Genomic DNA, 17123 nt, shown 5'->3' on the forward strand with positions numbered 1-17123 from the left:
CCAAGCACGCAATGCACTGTATTCTTCAGGCTGTTAGTGTAGGATACTTTCTTATGATTGAAACCCAAATATTTCAACCTTAAAGGCCTGCTACATGACACATCAACGTAGATGACTTCTCAAACATCACCAAAAATTATTTGAAAACGTTATTATATAGAGAAACCACACTAACGATCAAGTTTAAGAATAAGATATCTATAGTTTTTTACATCACAACACCTAGCACTCTGCTAACAACACTACTTCCCTTTCACTATAAATAACCCTGTTTAAGCAGCATTAATACTAATCTATAATCAACTTTTCACTCTTTAACAGCTAAACCTCTACCTCTCCAGCTATTTTACAATGTTGGATGCCTTCTGAATGGCATCTATAGAATACACCAGGGCTTTTGAAGACTACGGAGATATACACGGACAATCTGCTGCATTTTTAATCAATTTATGAATGCATCGGCAATGGTATTTGCGACTCCACAACAGAGCAATTTGAAATATCCAGAATAGATGACCGGGCATCAAATATAGGCAAGTGAGCTCCGGTCATGATCTGGTTGTGGACGGCCCCTAGTAGGAGTAGGCGGTCTTTGAATGTTGAGTTCCTAAATACAACGAACAAGTCTTAGTAGGATATAATGTAACAACTGTAAGCTCGAAAAGTAAAAAAGAAAGCATCCTAGTACCTGCATCCAATTGTCATCCATGACTCGTTCTGGAGACGTTTCAGGGGATAGAAGAGGAGGCGGCAAAGGATGGATCAACTTTGGAACAATAACCAACCCTCTGCCTACTACTAGTATAGCACCAGCATTGTTGGCAGTACCTGAATGTATTTTCTTGGTTAGAAATGATTAGAATGCATGCTTTCATACAAGGGAAAGCAAAAACTTAAATATTTAACGCATACCACAATAGTTGGTGGCAGAAAAAAGAGTGATCAGCTGCCCCTGGGCAAATCTTTCAAATCCATCCATGACACACTCGTGTGCTCTAATAATCAGCTGTAGTTTGTTTTTCTTGCAGAATTCAGTTACACGATCAGGCTGCAAAGTCCACAATTATTGTAAGACCACATTGTAGTTTGTATGTGAATCTTGGCATGAAAAATATAAGCTTCCATATGAAGGTAGACATGTGCATCCTTATAGGAATCCACAGTATAGTGGGGATCAAATCACGATAATGAATAAAAATTGAGCTTAAAATGAGAAAAATTTCAGTGGAGCATAAAGATTTGAACACAAAATAAGAAATTTGGCATTCAAAAATGATTCCCTTATCGTCTGAAACTTTTACTATCAATTACCAAGTTGAACTGGTGAACTTATGTCAAGAAAAGCAGGACATACCCCAAATGTTACAAGACCAGGTCCTCTAGCATTAGGTCTCAATCCTTCTACACTGTCATTTTCTGTGGGATCAGACCTGCAAATAAAATCAATAACATAAAAATCTTCTCCAAATTGTCTTGCCAGATGGTTTTGAAAAAAAAAAAAAAGAAGCAACATACCATAGCAAATCCATTAGGACTATCGAACCAGCATCCATTGTTATTGGCCTCTCTATCTTCTCTATCTGCTCAACTGAGTTTATTGACCTCCCTATGCCACCATGCATACAGATGATTTTCTTTTCGATGAGGGCAGCCAGTGGAAGATAGTTAAAAAGTTGATTGAAACGTGTCCATGCCCAGATTCCATCACTTTCTCCCTACATGGGTGTCTTCCATCAGAATAGCCTGATACATTTGAAGGACACACACACACACACACATATATATATATATAACTTCTACCTTCAAAACTAGAACTCGGGATTTGACAACTGTAGTACATATATTTTGACATTCTAACTTACCATTCTCTCAATGCATTCAATACGGAAGCCAAAAAGTGCATTAATATCAGCAGCTTCATGATTCCCCCTTATCAAATGTACATTCTCTGGATATTCAATCTGAAATTCAGAACAAGCGAGTAATTTGGTTACATAAAGAGATGTCAATACATGAAAGGGAAGTACCGTGTTAGACAACAGCAAGGATTACCTTTAGAGCTAGGAGTAAAGTGATTGTCTCCAAGCTGTGCTGTCCTCGATCAACGTAATCACCCAGAAACAAATAGTCAATATAACTGAAAACCACACAAAGAATGGTCATCAGACACAAGAGAAGTTGACAAGAAGAGATTTGATACAATAGTAAAAAATTACATTTAATAGTTAAAAAGCTCAAACTGCTAACATTTTCTTGATTGTTACAAACTTTTGACATCTTCTAGCCTCAGAAAGAGAAACATCAAACATTTAGTTTATAGACAATGAAATTAAAGCAGAAACAATCTTGCAAATAGTGGCAGACCTCAGGGATCAAGACATTGATCTTTCAAGCACAAAAAACAGTATTTAATAGGATAATAAACAGTTTGCAGCATAGTGGCCAGTAGTGTGTGTGTGTATATATATATATATATGGGTCAAATGGAATGGTGTACTAATCCAATCAACTCTTCACATGGTTCGTGACTTTGATAATACATTAACGTCTATGGCCAAACATTGAAACACACATGGAAATCAAAGGGGAGGATGACAGAACAAAATTTTGACAGGATTCTTTGATAGGCCACACCCCTCTTAGAGTTATATATGCTGACTTTCTATGTGAATCTGACAGAGCGAAGTTTTTACATCTCAAGGCTATTTGATTGGCATTTGAAGCAAGCTATTAGAGAAAACACACTTTTCATAATTTAATTGTATTCTCAACAAAGTGTACTCTCTCCAGCAACTTAAACTTTTAGATGAGATGGTCACACACTTAAATAGGTCCTATAGACGGAAAGAAATTCTAGATGTTTTGAGGCAAAGAAAGACCTGTGCAGATAGTGAAATATCGATGTTTAGGCCTGCTGGCTCTATTGTGTAAGTTTCAGGTTGTATATGATAACGATAGCATGATAGATTTCATAAGCTAACAACAGGAGTATTTTTTGTTACTGTGAGTTTTCTTCTCTTTTGTTTTTGTAAAGAGGAATGTCCTTTCTTTTGTACGGTCAAGCACTAGCTCAATGCATGGCCATTTTATTTAGTAGAAGTCTTAACCTTTCTCCAGAAAAGAATATATCAAGAATGGAGAGTGGGAACTGGAAAGTGAAAGGATTTGTACTTGGTAACACTGTAACAGAGATGAAGAACTTACAACATTGACCTGGGGATTCTCAAAAACCCTTTTTCTTACAATATTCCAGAAATTGGTTGTTGCTTTGTGTGAGAAATATAGGAGAAGAATATTATTGAATTGTTGTTGTGTCTACATTATAACATTGAGACCCTATTTATAGACCCTAGAATACAATCCTTTACCAAGTAGGATACTATTTAGTATTCCTATTTCTATTTCTATTCCTATTCCTATTCTAATAGGATTGTATAAACCTATTCCTATTCCTATTCTTATAGGATTGTATAAACCTATTCCTATTCTAATAGGATTGTATAAACCTATTCATATTCTAGCACTCCCCCTCAAGCTAGTGCATACAATTCATGTACCTAGCTTGTTACAAATGTAATTAACACGCGGACCGATGAGGGGCTTGGTGAGATATCTGCAAGTTGATCACTTGACTTCACAAAATTGACAATCAATCTCAATGTGCTTGGTTTTCTCATGAAATACTGAATTTGATGCATAATGCCGATAAAATACAGAGTGATAAAATTACAGTGTTGGAACTTCCCAAACCAAGCTTGCAAAGATTGTTTCAAACCATAGAGTGACTTACGTAATCAACATACAAGGCTACTAAACTCCCCCTTAGGAACAAAATTAGGTGGTTGCTCCATATATACTTCTTCACAATGCAACGGTCGTTGCAAGTGCTCAAAATCTAGTATAAAGTATATGGATCATGTTGGAATCAATAGATGAGTCGATATTAAACAAGTCACCGAAAAACTGGCCGAAACATGCTCATATGTCCGAGTATTAGATTTGATGGCTAAAAGTGGTCACAATTTAAGAAATAAAATTATATGGGTAGGGTCGGAATGATGTCATGACCCAACTAGAAAATAGAAATTATATAGGATAGTTTGAATTGATGGAACGACCCCATTGAATAAGAGAGATAATATGGGTAGGGTCGGAATGATGGCACGACTCAGCTGAAAAAGTAAAATTAATATGGGTAGGGTCGGAATGATGGCACAACCCTACTGAAAAAGAAAAATTATATGGGTAGGGTTGGAATGATGGCACAACCCTATGCAAATCAGATTTAAGGAGTCACCGGAAAGACGAATGGAACTATGCAAATCAAATCTGAGAAGTCACTGAAAAGACACATGATGCTATGCTACTCAGATATGAGAAATAGTTCGGAAAAATCCACGGTACTACACAAATTAAATATGAAAAGTAGTCCGGAGAGATGCACGGTGCTACGCAAATCAGATATGCTAAAAAAGGTAGTCACCGGAAGGATGGCACGGTGCTACACAAATTATATATGAAAAATGAGTCACTGGAATGATGGCACAGTGCTACACAAACTAGATATGAAAAAGTAGTCACCAGAATGATGGCACGGTGCTACACAAATTAAATATGAAAAAGCAGTCACCGGAATGATGGCACGGTGCTACACAAATTAGATATAAGAAAGTAGTCACTAGAATGATGCATGGTGACCCAACTTTTGCTAACATAATCATTGGCCAGACGGGCAGCATATATGGGTGCCACCCGCCGGCAGCGGAAGCTCTTTGATTTTCTATCAAGATCGTAGAGGCTCTGATACCATGTGAGAAATATAGGAGAAGAATATTATTGAATTGTTGTTGTGCCTACATTATAACATTGAGACCCTATTTATAGACCCTAGAATACAATCCTTTACCAAGTAGGATACTATTTAGTATTCCTATTTCTATTTCTATTTCTATTCCTATTCCTATTCTAATAGGATTGTATAAACCTATTCCTATTCTTATAGGATTGTATAAACCTATTCCTATTCTAATAGGATTGTATAAACCTATTCATATTCTAACACTTTGGAACACGGTATAAGAAGCCTCCCCCTCTAACCTCCTCACTTAAATACTAAATTTGGTTCACCAGTCAAGATTCAAACTCGTGATGTGTGCCTATCACACATCCCGCATTTGTACTACCTTGGTTGTTGAACCAAAGCCTGAGGACTGGGGATTATGGTTACAAGCAATTTAGTTTTGGCCAAACCAACAATAGTAGTAAAGTATTGCCAAAAGTACAATATTCCAGACTTCCACTAATACTTCCTTTACAAGGTACCTAAGGCCAAAAAAAATTAACACTTTTCCAGCTACCGAAGTACTAAAAAGCATTAGAAAGTATACAGAAGCCATGGTTGACTTTTTGAGTTACACAACTTGTAATGAGACTTTCCTCTGTAAATACTTGCCAGCGGTTTTGCTTTTTTTTTATTTTTTTTAATACAATACCCTTTTTTGATAAGGTTTAATACAATACCCTTAACCAATAAAAAAAGCATTAGGAAGCTGCGTATCCATGAACTAATGAGCAGGTTTAGAGTCAAATCGAAGCTATTCCACATGTAACTAAAGCTTTAAGCTGGGGAGGAATTATCCCAACTATTCAAGGTATCATATGCTAAGCAAGCTAATCTTTCTTTTGCAGGGTTACCTGTCATCTACAAGTTTATAGCTGACCGCTGGTGCTGGGAGACATTCTTTTATTATGTTTTAACTATCCAGAATAGATTAAATTGCATATTCCTTTCAACTTATGTCAAATTTAACAAAATTACTTCTTTTACTCATCTGTATTCAGAGTTTGAGATAATAAGATTTGGTAAGCATGCTAAAACTTAAAACACGAGCTTAAGTTGAAACTGTTCAGAGAGGTCAAGCTACTGCAAATGAAAAAAAAATTAACGGTCGAGCTTTGATCAGACTTACGTCATGTCTCCAGCAGTGGAAGGAAATCCATATTCATCAAACAGCCGCATCAGATCACCGAACTGTCCATGAAGATCACCAAACACTTTGACAGGAGCTTTCAATTGAAGAACCGTAGGCTCATGCATGAAGATCTGCTCAGCTGCATAACAAAGCTCACCCACTTCATATGAATCAAGAAAGAACTTTCTATTTACAGGTGCTTTCCAATTTCGCGGCCTAAGCAAAGTGGATATGATCTGCAATACAGCAATAGAAGATTACATATCCCGACAAATAAAGACCAGCAAAAGGAATATACCACACCTTAACCAATAGAGAATACTTCCATTAACCCATTAAGGTTTGAGAAAAAAATCTGTTGCAGCTTGCTGGGGTTACCTTTTTATGCAATCCTTGAGGTGATTTCTGCCGTGCAAACTTTTTTGTTGGATTTGAAATATCATTATATGAGGGAACCATTCGTCTACTCTCATTTTCAAATTGATCCAATGACAATTGCCTCACCATTCCCCCCAGGTTCCCAACAGTTTCTTTTGCAACTACAACCTGCAGTTTGGAAAGTGATTTCACCATCTGCCAAATAAACAAACACTAGACAACAGAGCAGAGTACATACAGCTCTAGGATGGAGGCGGACAGCTGACTCACTGTCGCTACCCTCAGAAGCGGTGTCTGGAACTTGAGAGCTCTCGTCTGAGACTGATGTTACTTCAGGACTGGCAGATGCAGCCTGCGCTAATTGCCAGACAGCATTGGCAGCCTCAGCTTCAGCAGCAAAATCCTTGGTCAATTTTTCCATAGAATCTTTATCCATGCTGTTAAAATGTGATGTTTTAAATTATGAGGATGAGCTGAATGAAAAATGATATCAAGAACTAAAGATAAAGCAAAATATTACCTCAACCCACCAGATGGGTGGATCTCAGGTTTTCCATCAGGATCAATTAATAAATTTGAGTTGTTTGACATTGGGATGCCAATGGCTCCCTCAGACGTTAAGACTGGGGAATTGATGTCAGAATGCAATGGAGAATTTTCTGCAACCAGACATTCGTCCAAAAGTGTATCTGCAGCAAAAATAATATGATTTAAGAACACTGTCAAACCACTTGACCTGGGGAGTATCTTGATCAACATGCAACTAGTAAAAGCATATAACACCATAATTATGAAGTTCTTTTGGTTCCATATGAAGGCCCTTTTCACAATACCATTCATTGCAAAACTAATATTGCTACAGCAAACAAGTACTCTCTCCATCTCATATTATGTGATGCAGTTAGTATTGGGAATGGAGTATTACAAGGAAAGTTAGCACTAATAAGAGGAGAAAACATGGAAGTACTAGCAGAGGCGGATTCATAATTCAAATTTTATGAGTTCCATCTTTATGTTATTATTAAACCCCTCCTTACACTTCCGAAATTATGGGTTCAAAATATAATATCTATCAAAAATTTAATATTTTCTTACACATATGCATACTCTTTATCGACAATGTTGGGTTCAGTTGAACCCAGTAATAATACTATCCATCCACCACTAGTACTAGTTGATAAGTCAGTGTAACGGCGAAAACAAATGATCATTGTTTAAACCTGATATGTTTCTGTGAATTTGATTTGTAAATATGTTGTTGAAAAGTCACCCTAAATATTTTGGAACGTCCTAAAATCAAATTGTGCCATATAAATGGGACAACAAGAGTATAAATGCTAGTTCACCAACAAACACCATCCACGCATTTGACTTGCAAATTTCATCTCTTAGGTACGCAATCAATCTGCTCTCACTCTTAGAGCCCATCTGAATGGGCTTTCTTCTTTTCTTTCTTTCTTTCCGTTTGAATGAGCTTATGACTTGTAAGCCAAAAGTTATAAGTTAGGATATCTAACTTATGGATTTTGGCTTATTTTTATTATTTTGACTTAAAATAAGTGCTTAAAAGCACTTTTTTTTATTTTACCCAAACACTACAAAATTGCTTAAAAGCTAATTTGGCCTAAAAGCACCTAAAAAAGCCAATCCAAACAGGCTCTTAGAAAGATATTATGAATTCAAAACCAAAGATCTCAATGGTAATATGAATTCTTATAAAAAAAAGAAGAAGATTTTATTAATTCAAAACCAACGATTGCAATGGTTCTGACAGCACATGCAAATCTTTTTAACTGATTTGCTGTAACAAAGAATATTCCAGAATTAAGCTTATTATGATTAAGAAAAAGAAAAGAAGCAAAAAATAAAGACAAAATGGGGAATACTAGCATTATACAACAGAAAGCAAATGACAGTCATCAATAGTGGTACCAAAGGGAGGCATAAAAAATAGACCCTCAGAAAAGACACCTATACCATCAAGAGCTCACTAGGTAGTTTATAATTATTTCAGAAAGGACATATGACCATAAAATTAGCTTACATTCCCCAATCCATTGTTCATCATTCTCTTCAATGTTTATCTAATGCTGGACTATTGTTTGTAAAATCTGTCTAAATTTGGATTGCTCATGGGTAAGCAAAAGTGCTAAAAAGAAGAAAATGTCCATTTATATCTGTGATCTGTCGCTGAAAGTGAATCAACTCAGAGCATTTGACAATCCTTTTGTAGATGGGTTGTTAAGAATATTTTCTTAGTCACGGACTTTTAAATCCTTAAGCTTCTACTACCTTAACTCATGTAAAAACACTAAACACTAGATCAAACATTCTGCAAGATAAGTACAGAGATTAACCAGTTGAAGGGGGTTCTGAAAAGGAGAATAGACATCATTCGAACAGTCTAAAATCTGCATATGCCAGTGGCATTCATTACCTCCTCTAAGACCACCATAGATATATATCCGAACACCAACAGATGCAGCTGCATGGCGACAGCGACGCATAAGCTCCAAAGAAGGATCTTGTTCATTGTGGCCCTTGCTACCACGTGAAGCAGTTACCAGCCCGTGTCTATCTAACCAAACTCCAGCAGCAGTGTCCAACACTTTTTAAAGCAATAAAATTGAAAAGATTTAATGATATCCATTGATAATATATAAACAATCAAATTATGCACTAATGATTAAATCCCACATATACCTGCAATAGCTGCTTCACCTTCTACTCCACGTCCACCTCTAAGAGCACCCCCTGTAACGTGTAATCTTGCACCAACAAATACCTAATCACCGGCAAAAATGTAATTCAGAAAATATTAGAAAAGTGAGGTCTGTGGGGAACAAACAGGATAGACATGATCCAAATAGCAGAAATATTCATCTCTGACACAAATTCTTTTGAGTTTGTCCCCAAAAAAAATGTCATCTCTCTCTTTTAGGAAGCTATTTAATCTTTATCATTCCCATTTTATCCTTAATGATATGACTTGTTTGGACCCACTTGATATAGAAGTCCAATCTTTTGGAAGTAGAGAAAAGATGAAAAGACATGTAGAGATCTCACTACCATTCATGTAAAAGGATAATTTTGGTACTTCACATATATTTAGCTTACGTGTAAATATCTTCTTTAATTTCTTAAATACCAAGCTCCATCAAACACTGTGACATAACATGGAATGCAGGAAGTAGTACTTACCGCAGCATGTTGATACCTTGATGATGGTGCCACTCCTGGTGCAAGAGTCCACTCCCACTGCCCATTCCTATGCATAAGCAGCCCATAAGCATCTGCTAAGGGCTGCAAACGGAAGCACTCCAGGAATCAGCAACCACATCATTTAGAAGACTACATATCAAATGCACAATATCCAGGTCGTAACCCACAGTATCAAAGGTCCTCCTTGTTTAGGACTATTAGTTGCGTCAACATCAATATATTGCTGAAAGAATGATTACATATCCAAGAAGATTGAGCTTATGGACACCTAAAACCAGCTACTTTGATTTCCTATACATGCCACAATATATCACAACTTGACTAACATTTTAAAATACTATACAAAATAAAGTTTAAAAACTAACAAACTGTGTGCATTAGCTAAAAAGAACTCGCTATCTCAAAGCAGGAATAGTTTATCGGTAAAAACCTTGATGACTATATGAGAATTTACTTACTGTGCCTGAAGCATCTCTCCCTCCACAAAGCAAAAACATGCCATCAGTCCGAGCACTAGCTGTTGCATACCTAAAAGAATATAAATTTCAGAAAGATAGTATCTAGGAGGAAACTACAGTACCACTAAGAGTAAGAAAACCACACCATGAATATGTAGGCTACTAAGAAAAAATAATAGGTAAAAAGAACGAGAGAGAGAGGCAGCCATAGATTAAAAAGGCAAGATAAAAAGAAGTCTAGTGTGGGAAGATTGAAGGAGAAAATTATGTTAGAAGCAGCATCTGCATGGAGCGATCAAGTCAAAAACATTTCAGTCTCAATTTCTTCAGAGAGGGTACGCCAAGAATAAATAATAAGTGGGAGACGATAGCAGTACCAGGCAGTTTTCAGAATTGACAATTTCAAGGACAAAAACATATTTCCATAGCAACTATGGGGAAGAGAAATATATAGAAGGGGATATGTACTTCTGCAAATAAAAAGAATTGAAATAACACCACAAGTTGCAAAGTAGCAGGTTATGCTCAACAGAGACAATGACGAGGTATGAATAGAAGACACATGGGTGATCTGACAAGAGAGAATAAGGAGGAAATGTCCTAAATAGGTCAAGCAACTCAAGCCCTTGCTGAGAATCAAGGATTCTGAACATCAGGATTGTTGCATAAGCTCATAGATGAATAAGTATGTCAAAACCTCAAGAGTAACTATTTTTGTTACCCCAGTCCATCACTTGACACCTAGTTTCTGAGAAACGCTTCTATTGTCAACCCAGAACAGCTTTTAGCATGAAAATAGGGTAGTATTACAAATGGATATAGAAGATCTAATTGTCTGAAATTCATGAATTAAAATAACTAAGGATAGTACATTTAATAACAATAAAAATCAACAAAAACCCATCAGGAAGACTCTCAAAGTTACTAATATTTCTTGGAAATGAGAGTAAACAACGTAGACTCACATTCTAGCTGACGGTCTATCGCCTTCTGGATTCAGCCTCTGCCATGCATAAGGTTTCTGAGCAGTATCCAGGGCCCAAGCATCAGAAAGAACTCTTTTCCCTGGAAATCAGTGAAATTAAACATATAAGAATATATAAAAGGAGGGCTAAGCGAGGGCTAAGTGAAAGAAAACTAAAAACGCCATGCAGCATATAAATGTTCAGCATAGAACTCTTAATGCATTTGAAAGGTAAGCTGCAGTAGCTAGACTTTGCAGAAATGAGTTATGGCATTCACTATTCAACTTGTTCCAAAATTATGGATATGGATGTACGTAGGAGTTAGGAAAGCAAGGAAAAGAGGTCTTCCAATCATCTTTTATCAGTCACATTACAGCCATTTATAAGGGTAAAAATATCTAACAGTTTATCCTTTTGACTATGAGATGATAAAGTGATATGCTACAGCCGCATATTTCTTTTTTCTGCTCCTAAAGTATGTTGTATGCCCAACAACTGTGAATAAACATGCATTACTAATCTTCAAAATTCAGATTATTATGGATACATCACATTGTTACTCAGATGTTAGGAAAAATAGATGTGGTCAGATCATGCTATGACACCATTGAAGTAAAATTGTGGAAAACTAAGCTAGATCAAGACATAACTATCCATGATATCATTCCAAATTATGTAATATTATTTATGCTTAGTCAGTCAGTAAACAATCAATCAATGACCTATGCTTCAATCTCAAATCAATTGGGGCAGGCCAACTCTGAATCGTCTAAATTAATTCTACTCTATTTAGGTCCATTTCATCGAATACTAAATAATTTTGCTTGGGCAAATTAGAGGCAGTGGCGACGCAGGATTTTCATTCAGGGGGTTCGAATATAGAAAGTAAATATGCGAAGAGGATAATTAAAAGGGGCAGAGCGGCGAAAGGCAAAGATTAATCTTAACCCACTAAATTTTAACTCATTTTGTCATGTTCCATTTAATATTTCTTCCTACTTATGTCCTGCTTCATCGAGCCTTTTTAAAATATATTGTGCTTTTAGGAAAAAAAATAACTAACTGGTCAGTAGTTATTTTTGAGTTGTAGTAAAAACTTATTTTCAAAAGCTGAAAACATAACTTTCTCCAAAAGCACTTTCGAAAATTTTGGCCAAGCACAAATTAGATCTCTAATATTGACGGGAAAAAACATTCAAATTGATTAGCCAAATACAGAATGTTAGTATACAAAATAATTTTTTCAAAAAGCACCTCTGATAAAAAGTACTTTCCATAACAACAATTTTTATAAATTTGGCCGATCTCGCTATTAATTTTGTTATTTTAACGTTTTAAACATATTTTTTACTAGGAGCCTATTCTTATTCTATATTATATCCTCCATAAAATGAAATAGAAATTTTCACATGGTTTATATAAATATTATTTATGAAAAAAATTAAACGTTGTGTTAATTAATATCAACTTTTATTAGTTCTCATCAAACTTTAACTCCATTTCATATAAGCTTTAGTAATTTTAATATGGGTATTAACTTTTGTAAAATCCAAATCAAACAACCCCTTGAAAGTTAACTTGTGGGCTTGGGCTGTGGGATTAAAACTATAGCTGAAAGCTGTGGCCTGTGGATGTGAAGAAAGACAAAATTTAAGCTAAAAATTAATGAAGGCGCGACTGCAGCAGCAAGAGTCGAACTTGCAACCTTGGAGAGATTCTGAACCCCCTTAACCACTGAGCTACACTTCCTAGTTGCGTCGAGGGGGTTCATTTCAGTATATATAATCATAAATAATAAATTTAACCAGATATATACGGTGTAATTTTTTGATCCAGGGGTTTCGGCTGAACCTCCTCCCGTCCACCTAGATCCGACCCTGATTAGAGGTTCTCTAATCTCTACATGAATGATCAGTTTAATCCCAACTAGTTGGCATCACCTAACGGATACTTTGTTTGCATCATGCTTCTACTAGGTTTCCATTGTGTTCTGATCCTTGCTAAATCTGTATAGATTCCTAGAGACTTTAGGTCTTTTGAGACAACTCTCCTTCAAGTGATTTTACTCATACATCATCTCCTTTTGTTACCTTTAACTCCCCTTTCATACAGAATGGAGCATCTGGAGGTCTACGTAAGACATGAAAAAACTATTCCATGCAATCTTTTCTTCATTTATCTTATGTAAAGAACATAGACCTTGGCTCTAAATACCCAAAAAAGTGAGCTTATGAAGTGAGGATTGCCTAAAACCATATAAGCAGACAAACAGCCCATATCCTCAACCATTGTAGGATTCCAATAATAGGGCACAACATTTTGGTAAACCAAAAATAGGGATGGTTCTTACTCTTCATACCATGTTAAAACTTAAGAAAATGGACCTTGAGCCTAATTCAATCCTAAAAGTAACTCATGAGGTGAGGGTTACCCAACATGATATAAGAAGACAACAATTCCTACCCTCAACCAATGTAGGACTCTAACATCTTCATATGTGCCACTTGCACCATCCGTCAGACTTGATTATTTCTAATCTTATATTGCTTCATATCAATCTTAACATTTGCCTTTCTAGGACATTCATCTTATGACTATGTTCAGCCTAAGAGACCGACCTTCACTCTCGCATAACATTGTTGATCTGATAAATGATCTACAAAATCAGAATTTTACTTTGGGTATTATTTGCTCTTACATCTCCATCCTTCTTTTAGGGATGGGGGTTAAAGTAGCCAGTGCATATATTTTGTCTTACTTTGATTTTCCCTAAAACCCTAAGTTTCTAGAGTGCTTAGAATTCCAACTGTTCACAATCATAGTGGATATAACCTGCAGTGAACTATATAGCAAATGAAAGAACACAAACTCGATCTTCAGATGTGGTAGTAAGAAAAAAGTGCATCCACTCGATCAGTAACTCATAGGAAAATTGTGCTCACCATCATTGCCACTGACAGTTACCAGATATCTTTGTGCAACCAAGTCCATTACATGGCCATACCGCGGTCCAGGACCCTGACCTTGAACAACAACTCTAGAAACAATCAAGGTAATTAGTCAAGGACCAAGAGCTATATAAATAATTGAAAAAGGGAGACGAAATGCAACTGCCTATCCAGAAGCTAACCTATGCCACTTGAACTTGTCATTTGTCATGTCAAGCACATAAAGATCATCAGTTGAATGCCCAGCCGGTCCTATCCCACCCTAATAACAAAACAACAATAGATATTAGTAGTTATTGTTTCTAACGGTCATTTTAACGCTAAAAATTAAAAATGATACACTTCAATTTCTCTTTCTGATCACCTGAAATACAACCATTGTTCCAACAGCTGCAGCAGCATGTGCAGCTCTTGGTGAAGGTGGCTCACCGGCAGGTCTAAGTCTGAGTAAATAGGTAATTCAAGGAGCATGAAATCAATATCACCACCATAACAAACTAATCATTTTGTTTCCAACAATCCCCTTAAACCTAACATCCCAAAAAAATAAATGTGTATAGGGATATAGAAGCAGATCCTATAAGAATTACAGATGTACAAGACATACCTCGTCCATTTTCTGGTAAGAACATCATATGAGTGAATACAATTGGTTACACCAGCCAGCCCTAAAATCAATCAATACCCAATTAACCTAAATGTCAGTCCAAGAAACAACAAAGTTTGAATCTTTACACAAAAAACAGATAATTGGGTCACAAAACAGGGATAAAAGAAAAGAATTACTTATGCCAGGTGCAGCCCCATTGCCTCCCTCAATAGCAGTAGCTCCACCAAACAATATCAGCCGCGGACCATGAGTCTTTGTAGCAGCTACAGCAGTAAGAGTATGACCACAACGTGGACCTGGGGCATCATCATCAGTATCCCAAAACGTCTCCAATAAACGATATGTTGGAGCCGGATGCAGCCATGGCTTTGAACCCATCACTCAAAAGTTACAAACTTCACCACTGTACAGCAAATTTGGATCCAAGTTTTAGGCTTTCAGAGAACACAACAAAATCGAAAATTGGTGAAGAAGAATCTTGAAATTATAGGCCACAAAAAAGGAATGACTAAAAAAAGAAGTAATACAGGGTAGCAAGAGCAACTGGGGTTACTCACTTTCCAAAGATGGTCATGGGAATAGCGTTAATTTATTAAAAAAATATTTTTTGTTGAGAAAAGTGAAGAATTTCCATAAAAGAAAAAAAATGGTGATGAAGATGATGTTGAATCATAAAGTTTTAATCTTTAAGAAGATTTGTCAACAAGAACATCTCAATTCTCATTGCTAGGTAAAATGGCAGCCTACCTGGTCAAATTTAGACTAGGAAGTCTACAATTGAAAGCTCTGAATTTTTTTTACCTTAAAATTCTGAATTATATTTCCCTCTTTCTAGATTGCCAAAATCAAATCATCAAATAAAATAACATAAACTCTTAGAAAATTTTACACATTTGATTACTGCCACCATATTATGTTAAATTATTAATAGGGTAAAAGTGATGTATTGAGATAAAATGAACAAAATAGTAATATGGTTTTTTTTAATTGATAAATCTTATGTAAAGACATACTTCTTCCATCTCAAATTATGGGTGTGTTCGGTATGAAAAAAATATTTTTCAACTATTTTTTTTGAAGTTGGAGTCAGGGTATTGTTTTTACTTTTTTTGCTAAAAAAATTTGAAAAAAATCTTCAAAGAGCCTATGCATAGGTTTACGAATTTTGCCTAGTAGAGACCTGAATATAGGAATTTCTTTTCTTAGAGTCAGACCACGTCTTATAACGAAAGGGAGAGAAAATACAAACGTGACTGTGTATCCCTAAAATGGAAGTTGCATGTCTTCGCCAGCTTTCGATTCATGGTGGAATCCATTGAATGTGATGGTAAAGCACGTGATTACGGTCGAAAGGCGGAGGTTTCCACTACTAGGTGAAAAGTAGGCTCTTGGGTCTAAGGTTAGGGCCGGGGACCTACCTTTTCAACCAACTTGAGACGTGACTTCAAATTTGACCTCAATTCTCAAGTTCATTTTAATTTGATTTGGGACCTAACACTCAATCAATATCCTAAACCAGGACCCAACTTCAACCCCGAGTACGAGATCAGACTCCCTACTATTGAACTTCAACCTCAACTCTTGATCCTGATTTGGAACTCGACTTTTGATCCTAACTTAGGACTCGACCCTCATTTCAACCCTGACCTCAAAGAGGATCCGACCCTGACTTTCAACATTATTACGAATTCAACTCCTGACTGACCTCCCACGTCCGAACCCAACTCTCGGTAACATTTTGATCCAAAACTCAACTCCGATTATAATATTTTCCCCAAACTATAATACTCCCTCTGGTCCAATATAAATGAGTTGTTGCCGCTTTTTTTAGGATTCAAAATAAATGCATTTTTCAAACTTTAAGAATGTGTATTAATTATTTTTTCCCATAATTACACTTTTTAATTGAGTTTTCAAGCACGTTTAAATTCTAAATAATGATTATCTCTATTTTTAAAAGAGTTTGGAAAGAATCAAATGGGGTAATATACAAATTACCTTTTGATTAATGTGTTTAAATATCTTTCTTAAGAGGCATGTCACACCTCAACAATTCATTTATATTGGATTCAAGATGTACTTTTAGGTTTGATATCATAATATTTTCCCACGTTACACCTAAATATTATTGGAACAATATTTTCTTCGTACTAATCAAACACCCGAATATAAGCAAGAAAATCACTTATATTTCAAAAAATATATTTTCTTGAAAAATATTTCCCTTCGTATCAAACACACCCTAAATTCATTTAAATCCCTATCTTTTCCCCCTCCCTCATTGCTCAACTCTTTTTCTTCATTTCTTTTCTTTATAATCAAATTTTCTCCTTCATTTCTTCTTTTTTTACCAGATTTTGTTCCCTTTTTTCTAATGTTTTATTTTATCTTATTATGGAGTGCCACATGACATCCGTTTTTTTTTAAAAAAAAGTGAGTGTATCATATGCATCATGACGTAATTTATTTATTTAGATGTATCAAATATGAATGAAAAGGGATAACATTACTTTAAAAATTGAAAAAATCTTTAATACCATAAAGGAAAGGTTTTAATACGCATATAATGA

At 35.8% G+C, this 17123-nt stretch overlaps 2 protein-coding genes across 2 annotated transcripts in view; one reads left to right on the top strand and one right to left on the bottom strand.

The window, feature by feature from the left end:
* The window catches only part of LOC125871081 (60S ribosomal protein L18-2), a 271584-nt gene that overhangs the window by 13951 nt on the left and 240510 nt on the right, over positions 1-17123 (top strand). The gene's annotated exons all lie outside the window — the stretch shown is intronic.
* On the bottom strand, positions 137-15257 carry LOC125871044 (serine/threonine-protein phosphatase BSL1). Its single transcript, XM_049551630.1, has 21 exons — positions 14730-15257; positions 14551-14611; positions 14308-14386; positions 14126-14205; positions 13938-14032; positions 10996-11095; positions 10031-10100; positions 9552-9653; positions 9054-9135; positions 8788-8958; positions 6871-7039; positions 6589-6787; positions 6351-6518; positions 5970-6208; positions 2053-2137; positions 1863-1961; positions 1516-1715; positions 1355-1430; positions 913-1048; positions 689-828; positions 137-607 (listed from the first exon to the last, which is right to left on the bottom strand). Exons 1-21 carry the CDS (start codon positions 14929-14931, stop codon positions 524-526), a joined length of 2637 nt encoding a protein of 878 aa, XP_049407587.1. The 5' UTR covers positions 14932-15257; the 3' UTR covers positions 137-523.

Source organism: Solanum stenotomum, chromosome 7, assembly GCF_019186545.1.
Source record: "Solanum stenotomum isolate F172 chromosome 7, ASM1918654v1, whole genome shotgun sequence".
In the NCBI taxonomy this organism is placed as follows: domain Eukaryota; kingdom Viridiplantae; phylum Streptophyta; class Magnoliopsida; order Solanales; family Solanaceae; genus Solanum; species Solanum stenotomum.